The following is a 16019-nucleotide window of genomic DNA, read 5'->3' on the forward strand; positions in this document are numbered from 1 at the left end:
CAAAGCCAATTATACAAACATCCTGACCACAATCAATGGATTTTTAAACAGCATTGGAAATGGTAAGAAGGGCATCACATGCTCCAAGCTCTTTGCAAAAGCCAAATTGCACACAAGGGAATAAATTATTACCTTCAGTATAAACATTTTGACGTTTTGACAAAAGGCATTAAAAACCTTCGGATAATGTGGGAGTTATAAAAACTGGACAGTAATCAGAAGGGCTAGAGATACCACAAACACAATTACCTAATGGAGTAACAATACCAATTCTTCATGTAGTGTTTAAAGATCAGAGAAGTGTATATTTTGTGGACTTCGTGGGCTTATCTTTTTATTTACTTGTGTAGGGATAGTGATCATTTGTCTAATACAGGAGAAAGATTGTGTTCTTTGCCTTTGCTGCTCATGGCATGGGAGAGGACAAACCTGTAGCCCTTTATGGCCAAGATGGACTATTGAAGGTCCCCTTTAGGAGGAAGCCATGTACTAATAAAGTCATACAGGCCTCATTAACATCTCTTTTAAGATGCCCTGTCATGGGATATTCATTACCCTTCCTTTAAGAGTTATATTGGTATGGTAGCATCCTCTAAGTGATGGAACTCAGGGAGAGAGAAAGGGGACTCATCGGCAAAAGGACAACCACAGTCAACATAAGTGGGTACTTGAAAAGGATAATAATTTTGAAAAGGTGAATGTAGATGACCCACTCAAACATACGATATTACTCGAAGATAAGACTTACCAGAAATCCAGGAAAATTGCAATCAAAGGGAATTATAACAGAAAAAGAATATAAAGAGGTATATGCAACAGGTACAAGACCGTGAATTTTATATGGATTGCCTAAGATACACAAAGAAAATATTCCTATTAGACCAGCAATATCAGTTAGAAAAACACCATTGTACGCTTTCTCAAAATTCCTAATACAATTCATAGAAAACTTCACTTTTAATGAGTATACTTTAAAAAACAGTATGCAGCTTATAGATGACTTAAAGAATATACAGATAAATAGTGATAACTATATGGTCAGCTACGACATAGAATCCCTTTACACTAATGTGCCAGTTGAAGAAACAATTAATATAATACTTGAGCAAATAAATGATGAAAATATGGTTAGGTATGTAGGCAAAGAAGAACTCAAACAAATGTTGAAACAAGCAACAGATAACAGCTACTTCATGTTTAATGACGACTACTATAAACAGAAATATGGGTTGGCAATGGGACAACCTCTTAGTGCACCCTTAGCAAATGTCTTTCTATGTTATTACGAAAAGAAATGGTTAGAACAATGTCCAATAGATTTTAAGTCTATATTTTACAGACGGTATGTGGATGACACATATATAATATTTGAGAAAAAAGAGCATGCTGAACAATTTTTTACTTATTTAAATTCTCAACATCCCAAGATAAATTGCACGAAAGAGGAAGAAGAAAACCATAAATTACCATTCTTAGATATAATGTTGGAAAGAGAACAAAGTACTATTAATACTGCAGTATTCAGAAAGGAAACTTATACTGGAGTAGGCCTAAATTTCACCAGTTTTACATTTCACCGCTTTAAACTGAATGCGTTTTCAACTTTTCTATACAGCGCATGGAGAATTTCTAAAACATATATCAAATTTAATATAGAAATCGAATTTTTACGTACATTTTTTTTTTAATAATGGATACCCAGCTGAAATATTTAATAGTCAATTAAAGAGGTTCTTAAACAACATCTTCATACAAAAGCCCATTACAAGTACTGTAGAAAAAGAGACTGTATATCTAAAACTGAATTATCAAGGAGAGCAATTATGCAAGGTGATAAATAAAGAATTAAAGATAATAATGAATCAACTTTTTCCAAAGATCAACGTAAAAATTTTTTTATAACAACTTTAAAATGAAAAACTTTTCCATCACAAAGACAAAACTCCTTCTAACTGGTGTTCTGACATTGTTTACAAGTATGAATGTGCAGTTTGTAATAACTGCTATTTGGGTTCTAGCAATAGGGCCCTAGCTGTCAGAGCATCGAAACATAAAGGGAGAAGTTACAGAACAAAAAAGATCCTTGCTGGGCCCCTCCAGTCATCCGTGAGGGACCACTCAGAAAACATTTGTAACAAGCAGGTAAATCTACAAGAATTTTCCATTGTATTTAGAGGGAATTACCAATCTGAAATTTGAATCGCTGAAAGTTTAGTAATTAAGACCTTAAAGCCAACTTTAAATAATGAAACCTCGAGCTTTCCATTGAAATTGTTTCAAGTATTTATTATTTTATTTATGTTTTTAGTCTAATTCCAATTATGGAATTCACTCCATGAAGTGCTATTTATATTAGAAAACTTTTTAGGTAAATACTGTAACTTAAATTTTTTGTTTTTAACTTTCGATGTTGTAAAACTCTACTTTTCTCTGTTCGCTATGTATATGAATACTATAAGTATTTGTTAAAGTAAAAAAAAAAAATATTTTTGCAGCTGATGATGGGTTAAGGAATGTACCCGAAAGCTTCATTGGAATAAAAGTAGTGAAAAAAAGTCCAATCTATTCACACTTAGCACAAATCAGTCCAGAGGTAACGGAGAGAAACCGGAATTGAAAAGATACACCACCACTCAATGTGGCAATTTCTTTACATACAAAATAGCAAATACTTTGAATAGACTTCCAGCAGATGTAGTAAACAGTAACACAGTAAACAAGTTCAAGAATAAGTTGGATAAGTTCATAAGAAAAAACTCTAAATGCCTGAACTAAATAGCTCTACAAAAGAGTAAATGGAGTCTCCACCGATGGACTAAGAAGTCTTTGAGACATCCAAAATCCTTGTAACTCTTTGTATCTAAGAAAACAACTGACTGACATCATGTCCATGTTCTATCAATTAGAAATAAGGAACAAAAAAGTCATAGATGATGTAGAAAATGGGATTAGTATCCAAGAAATACAAACTAAGGTGAAATCAAGAACAGAACCTACCGACAAAAGCAGAGAGTTCATGAAACCCACTAGAGGAAGGGTAGCTAAGGCCAAGAGGACTAAACAACAGTATAGAAATGTAACTACCATCAAAGTAAATTTATAAAAAAGATAGACTACAGATGGTATAACTGGATAAAACTGAAGGAATACACCAAGAATTTTGAATTCAGCGGAATAGGGTACATAGATACACAATGGGACTCCTTTGTAGAAATATGTAAAGAAAAAAGGGCTAAATGTTTACGGCATAAAAAAAATTTACCAAGTGGAACTCCACAACCTAAGTGGTTCAACAGAGAAATAGCCAATGTAATAAGAAGTAGAGACAGCAAACACGAATCAATGGGTCCACAGCATTCAATTCATGAAATTTCTAAGCACAAGAAGTTAAGCTGAAAAGTAGATAAACTAGTTAGAAAGGCCAAGAACAATGAAGAAAAAAAAAAAATAATTTTTTGCAAATGTAAACAGTAGAAAACCAATTAAAAACAACATTAGCCCATTAAGAGACTCGGAGGGTAATCTTAAAACAAATGATTTGGAAAAAGCCGAACTCACGAATGCCTATTTCACAACTATATTCATTAGAGAAGAATCAACAACCCTCCCTGAAACTACTATCAAATATAAAAGGCCAAAATCACTCAATACAATCACCTTTACCATGGATGATCTCAAAAAGAAAATAAAAGGACTCGGTAAGTCTAGGGCACCATGTCCAGAAGATACTGATAGAGATTATAGAACTAGAAGAAGATAAACCCTACCCTTTTACATATTCTGAAAGACAGCCAACGAGAGAGGGGCACCAAAAGGATGGAAACTAGGCAATGTTCCTTCAATCTACAAGAAGGGACCAAAAGAAGAACCTAACAACTACAGACCTGTGTGTCTAACTTCAGTGCCTAGAATAATTTTTTAATCAATTATAGTAGATTCAACAGCAGAACATAACAGAAAAAACAACCATCTCATAGACAGCCAACCTGGTTTTAGACAAAAGAGATCATGTGTGACAAATCTGTTGGAAATTTTCCACATGTTTAGCATTTATGACAAAAGCAGGGCAATAGACATCATATACCGACTTTCAAAAGGCTTTCGACAAAGTTCCTCATAAGGAATTAAGGGTCAAAATTAGAGCACTGGGCTTCATTGATGAGCCAGATGAATGGATTGAAAATTGGCTAACAAATAGAACACAAAGAGTTGTAATGAATGGAGAAAATTTAGAGTGGGCAGCTGTTACAAGTGGAATACCTCAAGGACCCATCCTTAGATCATTGTTATTTCCGATCTACATTAACCACAAAGATTTAGGATTCACTAGTAGAATAGCCAAACTTGCTGATGATACTAAACTAGGCATAAATGGTGCAAACTCAGAAGACATAGAAGCTTTAAGAGATGATCTAATGAAGCTAATGGTCCAGAAAATGGCAAATGCCTTTTAACTGTGGGAAATTTGAAGTCATGCACACAGATTATAGTAACCCACAAACAGATTACTCACTGCTGCGTAATGAAATAGAAAGTGTGGACCAGGAGGAAGATCTCGGTATTATTATCAGCAAGGATTTGAAGTTCACCAAACAGAGCATAAAAGCTGATAAGGAAGTACAAAAACTATTGGGGTACACAAAGAGAGAATTCAAATACAGAAACAAAGACACTGTACTACAGCTGTACACAATCTCTAGGGATCCTTCAGTTATCCATTTCTTTTTTTAACATATAAAAATTTCCTTCACTTTAGATTTCTCTCATATTTATGTTGCTCTTTTTCTGTCTCTTAGTGTTATTCCCATCATTATTCCTTCCATAACTCTCTGATCTGTAACTAGTCTATGTTCTAAGGCTTTAGCAAGGCTCCTAGTTTCTGATGCATAAGATACCTAAGTTTCTGATGTATAAGTTATAAATTATAGTGGCATTTCACTTTCGGTCTTGTATTCTTGGGAAACATTTACTGTCTGTCCTAAATAGGTATACTTATAAACAATCTCTAGAGGCTCATTCATAACTGTTATTTGTTGTTTCTCTGTATTTTCATTGAACCTTATCTTAGTTTTACACAATAATTTTCGGTCCCACATTTCTGCTTTCCCTATTTAAATCTTCCACCTTCTATCAACTTTTGTAATTTCTCCCATTATTCATACTATCTATCTATCTATCTATCTATCTATCTATCTATCTATCTATATATATATATATCAGTATATATACAATAAATATATATATATATATATATATATATATATATATATATATATATATATATATATACAGCAAATATATATATATATATATATATATATATATATATACAGTATATATATATATATATATATATATGTATGTGTATATATATATGTATGTATATATATATATATATATATATATATATATATATATATATATATGTATATATATATATATATATATATATATATATATATATATACAGTATATATATATATGTATGTATATATATATATATATATATATATATATATATATATATATATATATATATATATATATATATATATATATATATATATATATATATATATATATATATATATATATATATATACAGGGTTGATAGTTGGGTTCCTCTTGGGAATCACAATTTAAGTAAAAATAAAATGGTTAATGCTGCTATCATAATTATTTGGTAGCTTTTGACATAACTTCTGTCATCTTAAGCTTATCTGCAATTGTTATTAGGTAAATTTAATAAAAAATTTTATAAATTATAATAATTACATAATTAGGAAGATACACTTCCAAGAACTGTCCAACTAGCTTTAGAATCAAACCTAAGAACATAAAACCATATAAAAGACATCATTACCGATATAACATACCAATCAAAGAACATACAACTATATAAAAGACCCAATTACTAATCTATCTAGTCCCCCACAGGAAAAGATGACCACCCACTCTGAGCAGCAACCCAGAGACCAGAAAACAAATCAATGGGTCACTGGCAACTGAACAGGCAAGCCCTCATTCATGCAGGGTTTTGCCTTAAAAATGTATAAAGACCCAAAGATTCACAGTTGGCTGACAGTACTATGTCTGTTATTGATTTTGAAATTTTCTCTGGAAATGTCATGACCAGATTTAAATGAATGCCCATAAATGGCCGAAATTGTTTTTTTACTTAAAGGTCTATTGGTTTGTACCGATTGCCCCATGGTGTCATATGCACTTATAAATGTGCACTCTGTAATGAGTGCTTCACTGGAATATCGGTAGGAACCACTAAACATTTGAGTAAAAAACCAATTTCAGCCATTTATGACCATTCATTTAAATCTGGCCATGCCATTGCCAGAGAAAATTTCAAAATCACTAACAGACATAGTACTGTCAGCCAACTGTGAATCCTGGAGTCTTTATACATTTTTGGGACAAAACTCAGCTTGAATGAAGGCTTACCTGTTCAATTGCCAGTGACCCATTGATTCGTTTTCTGGTCTGTGGGTTGCAGCTCTGATTGGGTGGTCATCGTTTCCTGCGGGTGACTGGATAGAGTAGTAATTGGGTCTTTTATATAGTTTTATGTTCTTTGATTGGTAAGTTATATTAGTAATGATGGTTTTTATATTGTTTTATGTTCTTAGGTTGGATGGAGTGAAGATAGCTCTGGGTGATAGGAGGATAAATAAGAGAGAGGCAAGTGAGAATGCTAGAAATAGAAATGAATGGCAAGCGATTGTGATGCAGTTCAGGTAGACCCTTCTGCTTCCTCCAGTCGCCTTGGTGACCGCTGACGTAGCAGCAGTAGGGGATTGAGCATATGAAACTTCATTTGCGGTGAATAACGGGGGAGGGTGGGCTGTGGCACTATAGCAGTATCAGCCAAACATGGCTGAATCCCTCGTCAGGCTGGGAGGAGCGAGGAGAGGAAAAGACCTTTTTGTTCCTTTTTTATGTCGGCTATAGCCAAAATTGGGAGAAGTGCCTTGGTAAATAGATAGAATAGAAAATCACAACTGCTAGTGATATATACTCATCATAAATAGCCACGTGTTGCAAACTCACTAATCAGCCATCATGGTGGAGATGGGTTGATTGCAAGTCTAACAACACAATCCTGAATTCGACATGACAGTGTATAGTGGACTTGAAATGAACCTATATCTCTCTAGATAGCTCGATTGGTAGAGTTGTCCCCGCAGGCATGGTTTCAACTCGGGGCACAGGTTCGAATCTTTGCCTAGCCAGAAACATTATAAATGAATTTCCACAGGATATCCATTCCCAAAGGTAGAATTTGAAATTAAACACCATTATGGTTGATATTGACAATGATAAAAATTATGATGAGTCTTAGTACATATATATATATATATATATATATATATATATATATATATATATATATATATATATATATATATGTATATATATATATATATGTGTGTGTGTGTGTGTGCATATATATATATATATATATATATATATATATATATATATAATATATATATATATATATATATATATATATATATATATAATTTTTTTTCTTAAGCAAAGAAGTCATAAATGAAAGAGGAGGAGGAAGAATTGGTATAGAAGAAAGAAGGTCAATGAGCTAACTCACCTTACCCTTATCAACATTTCTTGCAGACTGCATGCTGATGTAAAGGTCTCAGTAATCAATTTATGACTCAACTCCAACAGGGGAAGATGCTAAGGGAGCTTTTCAAACAGGAATTACTACATTGGGGATCAATGTCACTAGAGAAGAATTAGTCTCATACATAATATTGAGGGCACAGTCACTCACTAGGGTCACATACAATGGTGTAGACTTGGCTGCAGCTAAGAGAGCCCTTACAGCACTGATGCTGGTTTACCTGAAATGCCTAAAGATAGCTATAATTTCTTGGTGCCAAGCGAGTCTCAGAGTTTAAGTTTTCCACATAAAATGAGCATGAGGAGTAACCGTAGAGGTAACGGAGGGTCCAGGTTGGCAAGGTGTGAGGAAGGAGAGAAAAAAATATTCTTTAGCATCAATTTCAGGATGTTCCTTCAGAAGGTGCCAGATCTCCTTAGGTTTCTTCTTCTCCTTCCCAAGCTTTTTCAACTGCTTAGAAAATCCAAGCCTACACTCACCACAGGGCAAATATTGCAAAGACTGATGCCCCCTACAAAAGGTACAAAATTCATGGGGACCAACTGTCACCCATGACATAAATCAACCATGAAATGCCTTTTCCTAGGCACCTTTGCATGTAGAAAGTTCTTTTTCTCTTGACAAGAAGTGCTCAAACCAGACACCAACAACCAGCATACAAACCCAAGGGGGGAGATAAAGACCCAACAGCCAGCATACAGTAAATGTAAAAGCAGCATCAGTACATCTATTTGCTAAGTGGCTAAAATCAAAAGTGGCTTTACTTTCAATACTGTGTACATTCCTGCCTTCTACAAAGATACAAAGTACATAGGGCTCTACAGCTGCTTATGACATATACTAGCTATGTCTTGCCTTTTCCTAGGCTCTTCCACATGTCACAATCTCTTTTGTTTTATGACAATAAGTGCTCAAACACAAAAACAAACCAGAGAGGAACAGCAACTGCAAATGTAAGGGTAGCAGAAGTACATATGTTTGCTATGCAGCTCAAATATAAAGTTGTACATGTCTGGGACTATCACGCCTCATACCACCTTTCGTTAACTTAGTACCTTGATGAGGATTCAACAGCTATTCCAGCTCATGCTGTAGTTATCTATGTAAAAGATGAAACATTTTTATTTGTGGAAGAACAAATAATAACCTGAGGGGAAATCATCCAAAGAACATGTAACTGCCAATGATAGCCTCTCTAAATATCTATTTACTTTTAGTCATGTGTCTTCATATATTAGTTTTATTCAAATATCTCAAAATTCTTTACTTAATAAATAAAAATACGAATTCAATACTTTAAGACAAAGCAATGCAAATCCCAGGTTATATTCCTTCTAACTTGATAGCAGTTCTTGGGAATTCAACCAAGTCATAAGTAAGGGACTGTTGGTACTTGGAAATTACTTGAGATAACAAAAGCAAAAGGTTAAAAAAACCTTATCATGATAACTAATTCTGTTAATTAGAAAGAAATACTCACCATACATTTAGATAAAACAAAAGCTGCTAATGTAACAAGTTTTAATTTGGCTGGAACTAGAATATAATGGTGTGAAAGATTCTCTGGAGTTGCTAATGCTTCTGATGACAATAGCTTTTCATCTTCTTCCTCCCCATCATGACTGACATCAATTATTTTCGGCGAAAACAAGCTCATCCCTATGGGTACAAATCAATGTTAATTCTTTAGGAAAAAAGAAATTAATTCCATTTTCTGTAATAAACAAATAATAAAACATATTTTTTTTTAAATAACATCAGTCAGGCAAGTTATTTTTATAATCTTTTTATTTCTTCTATTTGTTTCATCTATTCAGGAGGAAGCAATAGTTAATTAAGTAATGCTGGGAGGAGTGGTCTCTGAATCATAAAGAGGAAAGTACATGTATTGAAAAAAATTAATTAGGAAAGCATAGTATACAGTATATATCCCAGCAAAGAAAAACATAGAATAATTTTCAATCATTTTTATGAACTCTGTCCACTGATGTTCAGATTTACTTCTCAAGATGCCCAGTTTATGGACGTTTACCACAAAATTTTCCCATTTTCTTTCTTTTAAAAAGATACTTGCTCCAAGTAATTAGGCATTCTAGCAGTTAATGATAATTACCACCCAACAAATTTTGCATTCTTTAGTTTTATCAAAGTGCTTTGTCAAGATGTGTACCTACCTTTCCAGATTTTGACAAGTGTATACAGTATTGCATTTTAATTTACTGCCTACTACACTGGTCAGCATTTCTGCACAAGGAAAGCACTGGACTTTGAATAACCATTGTGTGGAGTACGATATCTCACGGTTTCTCTCAAAATTTATGTTCCAATTTAGTATTGATAGAGAAGCACTGTTCCTTACTTATAATGGCCTAGGATGGTAACTTTTTAGTTCAGGGGGAATTATAAGAGAAAGTAGTTGTTTCTTATGGAGATGATAATGATATATGACACATCAATACTCGCTTATCAGCCAAGTTAATGATGAACCAGAGTCAACCCTCCTTCGCAATAGTTAGGTTACAGAAGCAGGCGTGAAAATGGAATACACTCTCTCTCTCTCTCTCTCTCTCTCTCTCTCTCTCTCTCTCTCTCTCTCTCTCTCTCTCTCTCTCTCTCTCTCTCTCGCTCTCGCTCTCGCTCTCGCTCTCTCTCTCTCTCTCTCTCGCTCTCGCTCTCGCTCTCTCTCTCTCTCTCTCTGTAATAAATGAAATTATCGTTTCTTTGCAGTCTCTAATGAGGCTTTATAATCAAGCACCACAGCTCTAAAAACTAGAAAATATCGTGCATCGTCAAAATGAATGAAACTACAGTTAATGTTATGAGATTCAACTCACAGTGCGAGTAAACAAAATATAAGAAAAGCATTTAAAATAAAACTATTGTAATTAGTATACTAATTGGAAAATGATAGATCAAATAATAAGTGTTTCTTTTAGTAAATATGAAATATCCTTTGGTACCATGCCTTAATAATAAGGGAATTTTTTGGGCTCAGGCCATGTCGTCGTGATTGAAGTTCCTTCAAAGGTAGCTTCCTAGGTATATTTGACTACTGTGATATATCCTAGAGAATTTACCAAAGGTATCCAGAATTTTAACTCCTGGAGCGAATATCCCTTAAAATTTTACTAAGGGATATCGCGTAATATCAGAGGACGTATTCTTGACACGTCCCATGGCTATCTACACCCCCAACAGAGCTTTTACTACGAGGGGAAAGAGAGGCAAGAATAGGGTGAGTCGTTCCAGAGACATCGCTCTTGACGAGTCACTACTGTACCGCAAATAGTGCGCCTGTCTGCCACCCGAGGCACCACCGTCATTCTTTCTATCGTAGCTTCGCTTGACCGGTGATTTTCCGTCCTCTCGTGCTATTTTGGATATTTTGGACGCTATGATGTCTTCCCCAGCCTCATTAGCTTCTGGAAAGTTAAGTAATATCTTTATCTCGTGTAAATGTAAGCTCTTGCCAGTTTTGCTTTTCGATTGAGATCGTAATTAACGTAACAAGAGCTGCTGCCAGCCGGATGGCGTCAGTGACGCGGTCGTTCTTCTGTTCATTTAGTTAGCCAGAACGACCTTTTCCCGGCATTTATACGCTTTAATAACTTTAGCCATTTAGATTTTTAGCTAGGGATTCTTATATTATGTCTTTGTTGTCGTGAATCTGGCTATTCTGAACGAGCCTCACGAGTGCTAAGCTTCCTAGCCTAGGTACCCTCACACTTCATGCATGATATAACCTTCCTGGTAAAGTTGTATTGAAGCACAGGCAAAATTCTTTACACTTGTTTGATATTACTTAATTATGCTTTCCTCTTCCAAGATAGTATACAGAGAGTTTCGGTGATCGATTCTCAATGCTCCTAGGCTACTAGCCTAGGGGCTTTAGTATACTTTCATACATGTCCCCATTGCTCTTGTATTGCCTTTTAAGGGGAGACTGACCCCTCCTATACCTTTTAAGTCGATACCAATCTCCTAGGAGATTTAAGAGCAATCCCCTTCCCTCTGATTAGCCTAGGCTATTCTCAGTTTTCTTTGCTGTGAACAGAGTTCTGACAAAGTTTTACTAAGACGTTCCGTTTTCTTTCTCCTAACCACTGAGTCGGTTTTGAGTTTAGGACGGGACATCAGAGTATTAGTCTGTGTTAGGCATCTCCCTGTCTTGGTGAAATGACTTCCCAGGTCAGGTTAAGCTGCTTTTTCAGGAGGCTAGACCTCCCTAAGCCATACTTGGGAGTTTTGTATGACAATTCTCCCTTCCCTGGCCTAGCAGACAGCCCTGTGCCAGTAGTCCCTAGACCGAAGAAAGGATTTCTTCATTGCCTACGGTCTCTGGTACGAGATTCTGCTCTCCTGCGAGTTGGGGTCCTACAGACACCCTCTCCCTTGACAAACCCAACCAGGGGAAATGACTTCCCCTATCTGAGGTTACTTTACGAGAACAGAATCCTCTAAGTTGGGTACTGCCTTCGGACATTACCTTAACTATAGGACACCTACCCCTCCCCGCTATCCCTTTCATTTTGAATGATCCAACACCCTCCTGGCCGTCGTTCTACATTGACCCTAGAGTTCTTGTAGGACTGGCCTGAGGCTCCCTATCGGCCGCCGGCTAGGCCGGCTGCCAGTGGGTGTCCTCATATTCTTTAGAGTGTTCATCGGTCCTCCCTTCCATTATCCCTCATGACTGGGATATGGTTGGGTGGAAGCGGTCATTCCCCAGGCTCAACCTGAGATTCCCTTTGTTCAGATTCCGGTAGAATCTGACGTTTCGGATGCCTTGGAGAACATACAACTTGAGGACAACATGTCAGTTGTCTCAGAGGAGACGGAGAACAATCTCCTAGTGGAGGAGCTGGATCAGGCGGATGATGTTCCACCCGAACCACTACCGGAGAAAGCCGATACGATTTCGGTGTCATCGGCCATAGGAAATGAGCCAGTGCCTTCTACTTCCTCCACTGCGCCCCAAATGGATTCGATTACGAGTACTTTGCACTCGTTGCTGTCCATGGTGCAAGACATGCAACAGAAATCGACCGAGAAGGAGGCCTCTTTTCGGACCGAAATCCATCAACTGGTTGCGGCACGTTTAGCTCCGAAGAAGATGAACGTTAAGGATCTTCCTGCCTTCTCTGACGTTAACCCTTGGAGATACGCAGAGCACATGCCCATGTCGGGCGGGAAGATCTTCCTCTCAGATAAACTGGGTACTGTCCCAGTAGAGGATATTGAATTCTGGCTCAGCAAAGGGGCCTACCCGGACTGCTACGTCCGTCTCAGGACGGAACCAGCGTCCAAAGAGGAGACAGAGCCCAACAAAACGATTGTCCTTGAACTCTCTAAGGCTCAAGCCTTATTGACCACCACCTTAAAGGAGAGGGCCTTCACTAGCTCTAAGGTGCCGGCTCTCAGCAAGAAGCACCCTTCCTTCATTGCTGATCCTCAACGTGCCTTTCCCTTTAGGGATAAAGGGCTCAAGGCAGCCTTAAAGGCAATCGAGGCAGGGAAACCGTTCCCTACACTCGAAGAGTGTAGACCCTTCTCCCTAGCCTTTCCATCAGATGATGCAGACTGGAAGGATGTTCACAACACCTTCACAGTCGGGAAGCTGGAGGCAGATATTGCCGGACGACAGTTCGGCGAAGACCTCCCCAAGCTGTCGGCCTTTCTCCTGCGTAGAGAGCAGGAGACAAAAAAACGCTTAGCTGCTTCCTTGTCTCTACAGACTGGCCTGGAGACAATGGCAAGCATCCCAGATAGCCCAGACATGTACATGGTCTTCGCCGAAGCCCATCTGGCGACAGTGACTAAAGACCTGTACAACTTTATTAAAGCCAGAAGGGCTTGTAGAGTTCGTGTTCGCCTCGGCTGCGGTGAGGCACGAACCCAGGAAGCTGATAGCTTCCAACATCTGGGGAAAAGACCTCTTCCCAAGTGAAGTGGTCAAAGAGGTCGTAGACAAAGCCGCCACTGAAAACAGGAACCTCCTTTCCAAGTGGGGCTTGTCCACCAAGAGGAAATCTTCAGCTGACGAGGGTCCCCAGCCGAAGAATAAATCAAAACGACCTAGAGTGCCCTCTCGGCCTAAGCAGCAACAGCAGCTGCCCGTGGCCACAGTGCCCCAGACGGTGGCACAACCACCCACCACCTTTCAACTGGCACCCCAAACCCTGGCAACCCAGTCACCAGTGTTCACCCCAGTGTTTGAAAGGCAGTCTACGACCTTTCGGCCGAAGTCTTGAGGATCCTTTTGAGGCTCCTACAGACGCCCCTCCAGAGGTAGGGGCAACAGGGGTGGACGTGGCCAAGGAGGTAAATCCTCCTCCCAGCACTCAAAGTGAGATGCTACCGGTAGGAGGGAGACTCTTCTACTTCAGGGATCGTTGGACCTTCGATCCCTGGGCCCACAGCCTAATCAAGAACGGACTAGGGTGGAGTTGGAGCTCAACTCTACCAACCTTCCCTCAATTCTTCCAACACTCAACCCCCATATTGGAAGAATATGTTCAGGAACTCTTGAACAAAAGAGTTATACGGAAGGCGAAGTCCGTCAGATTCCAAGGAAGGCTATTTTGTGTTCCGAAGAAGGACTCGGAAAAGCTCGGAGTAATTCTGGACTTGTCAGCACTCAACAAGTTCATAGTGAACTACAAGTTCAAAATGCTGACGCTTCAACACATCAGGACCCTGTTGCCCAAACGGGCATACACAGTCTCCATAGACATGACGGATGCGTACTGGCACGTTCCGATCAGCCGTCAAGTTTCCCCCTACTGGGATTCAAACTACAAAGAAGACAGTACGTCTTCAGAGCCATGCCCTTTGGACTAAACATAGCTCCAAGGGTATTCACCAAGCTTGCGAATGCAGTCATTCATCAACTACGCCTAAAAGGGATCCAGGTGGTGGCCTACCTGGACGACTGGATGGTGTGGGCAGCATCCGAAGAAGAATGCAGGCAAGCCTCCATGGAAGTGATCCAGTTCCTGGAACACTTAGGATTCAAGATCAATCGGGAAAAATCCCGACTGTCTCCAGCTCAAAAGTTTCAGTGGCTGGGCGTCCACTGGAACTTGCAGTCGCACTGCCTTTCCATTTCATCACAGAAACGGAAAGAGATAGCGGGATCTGTCAGAAGCCTTCTTCGATCCGCAAGGATATCACGAAGGCAACAGGAGAGAGTGTTGGGGTCTCTCCAGTTCGCCTCAGTGACAGATCCAGTATTGAGAGCACAATTAAAAGATGCATCAGGAGTCTGGAGAAAATACGCATCAAACGTTCGAAGATATCTAAAAAGACCGACACCAAATCGTCTGCGATCCCTACTCATGCCATGGTCGGAGGCCAAGAACCTAAAGAACAAGGTTCCCTTACAACCACCTCCACCGTCAGTCACCGTTCACACGGATGCCTCGAAAGAAGGGTGGGGAGGTCACTCTTACCATCGGAAAGTCCAAGGAACCTGGTCTCCCCTCTTCAAAACCTTCCACATAAACTTCCTGGAAGCCATGGCATTTTTTCTTTCCCTAAAGAAACTGAAACTCCCCTGCTCAATCCACATCCGTCTGGTTCTAGACAGCGAAGTCATAATGAGATGCCTAAATCGACAGGGCTCGAGATCACCTCACATAAATCAAGTGATACTAGCCATCCTCCGCCTAGCGGAGAAGAAGAGATGGCACTTGTCAGCAGTCCACCTTCAAGGGTTCCGCAATGTGACGGCAGACGCTCTATCCAGGGTCAACCCGATAGAGTCCGAATGGTCCCTAGACGCAAGATCGTTCTCCTTCATCTTACGCAAAGTCCCGGGACTGCAGATAGACCTCTTCGCAACGAGCGACAACAAGAAGCTACCCCGGTATGAAGCCCCGTACGAGGATCCTCCAGCGGAAGCGATGGATGCAATGTCCATAAATTGGAACAGATGGTCCAAGATCTACTTATTCCCTCCAACCAACCTTCTGCTGAAAGTCCTCGACAAGCTGAGATCCTTTCGGGGGACGGCAGCAATAGTGGCCCACAAGTGGCCCAACAGCGTTTGGTTCCCCCTGGTAACGGAACTACGCCTGAAACTGATCCCGTTGCCGGACCCAGTTCTGACCCAGCAAATGCAGAAATTGACTGTCTCAGCTTCATCAGTGAAAACCCAGAACCTTCATCTCATGATTTTCTCGCCTTAGCGGTCAAGAAACGGTTTGGGATTTCTAGGGACAGCATCAACTTCCTAGAAGAGTACAAGTCAAAGTCAACAAGAAGACAATATGAGTCTTCCTGGAAAAAATGGGTGGCCTTTGTCAAGGCGAAGAAACATAAGGAGATTTCTACGGACTTCTGTTTGTCCTTCTTCATC

The 16019-nt window shown here is 38.9% G+C and overlaps 1 protein-coding gene across 1 annotated transcript in view; it reads right to left on the reverse strand.

Annotated features, from left to right (window-relative positions):
• LOC137639544 (ATP-dependent DNA helicase DDX31-like) overlaps nucleotides 1-16019 on the reverse strand; it is a 327968-nt gene that overhangs the window by 152749 nt on the left and 159200 nt on the right. The window contains exon 7 of the mRNA XM_068371811.1: nucleotides 9141-9319. Within this exon, the coding sequence (XP_068227912.1) occupies nucleotides 9141-9319 (179 nt within the window). The remainder of the gene's footprint in view (nucleotides 1-9140; nucleotides 9320-16019) is intronic.

This window comes from Palaemon carinicauda, chromosome 4, assembly GCF_036898095.1.
Source record: "Palaemon carinicauda isolate YSFRI2023 chromosome 4, ASM3689809v2, whole genome shotgun sequence".
Taxonomy (NCBI): Eukaryota; Metazoa; Arthropoda; class Malacostraca; order Decapoda; family Palaemonidae; genus Palaemon; species Palaemon carinicauda.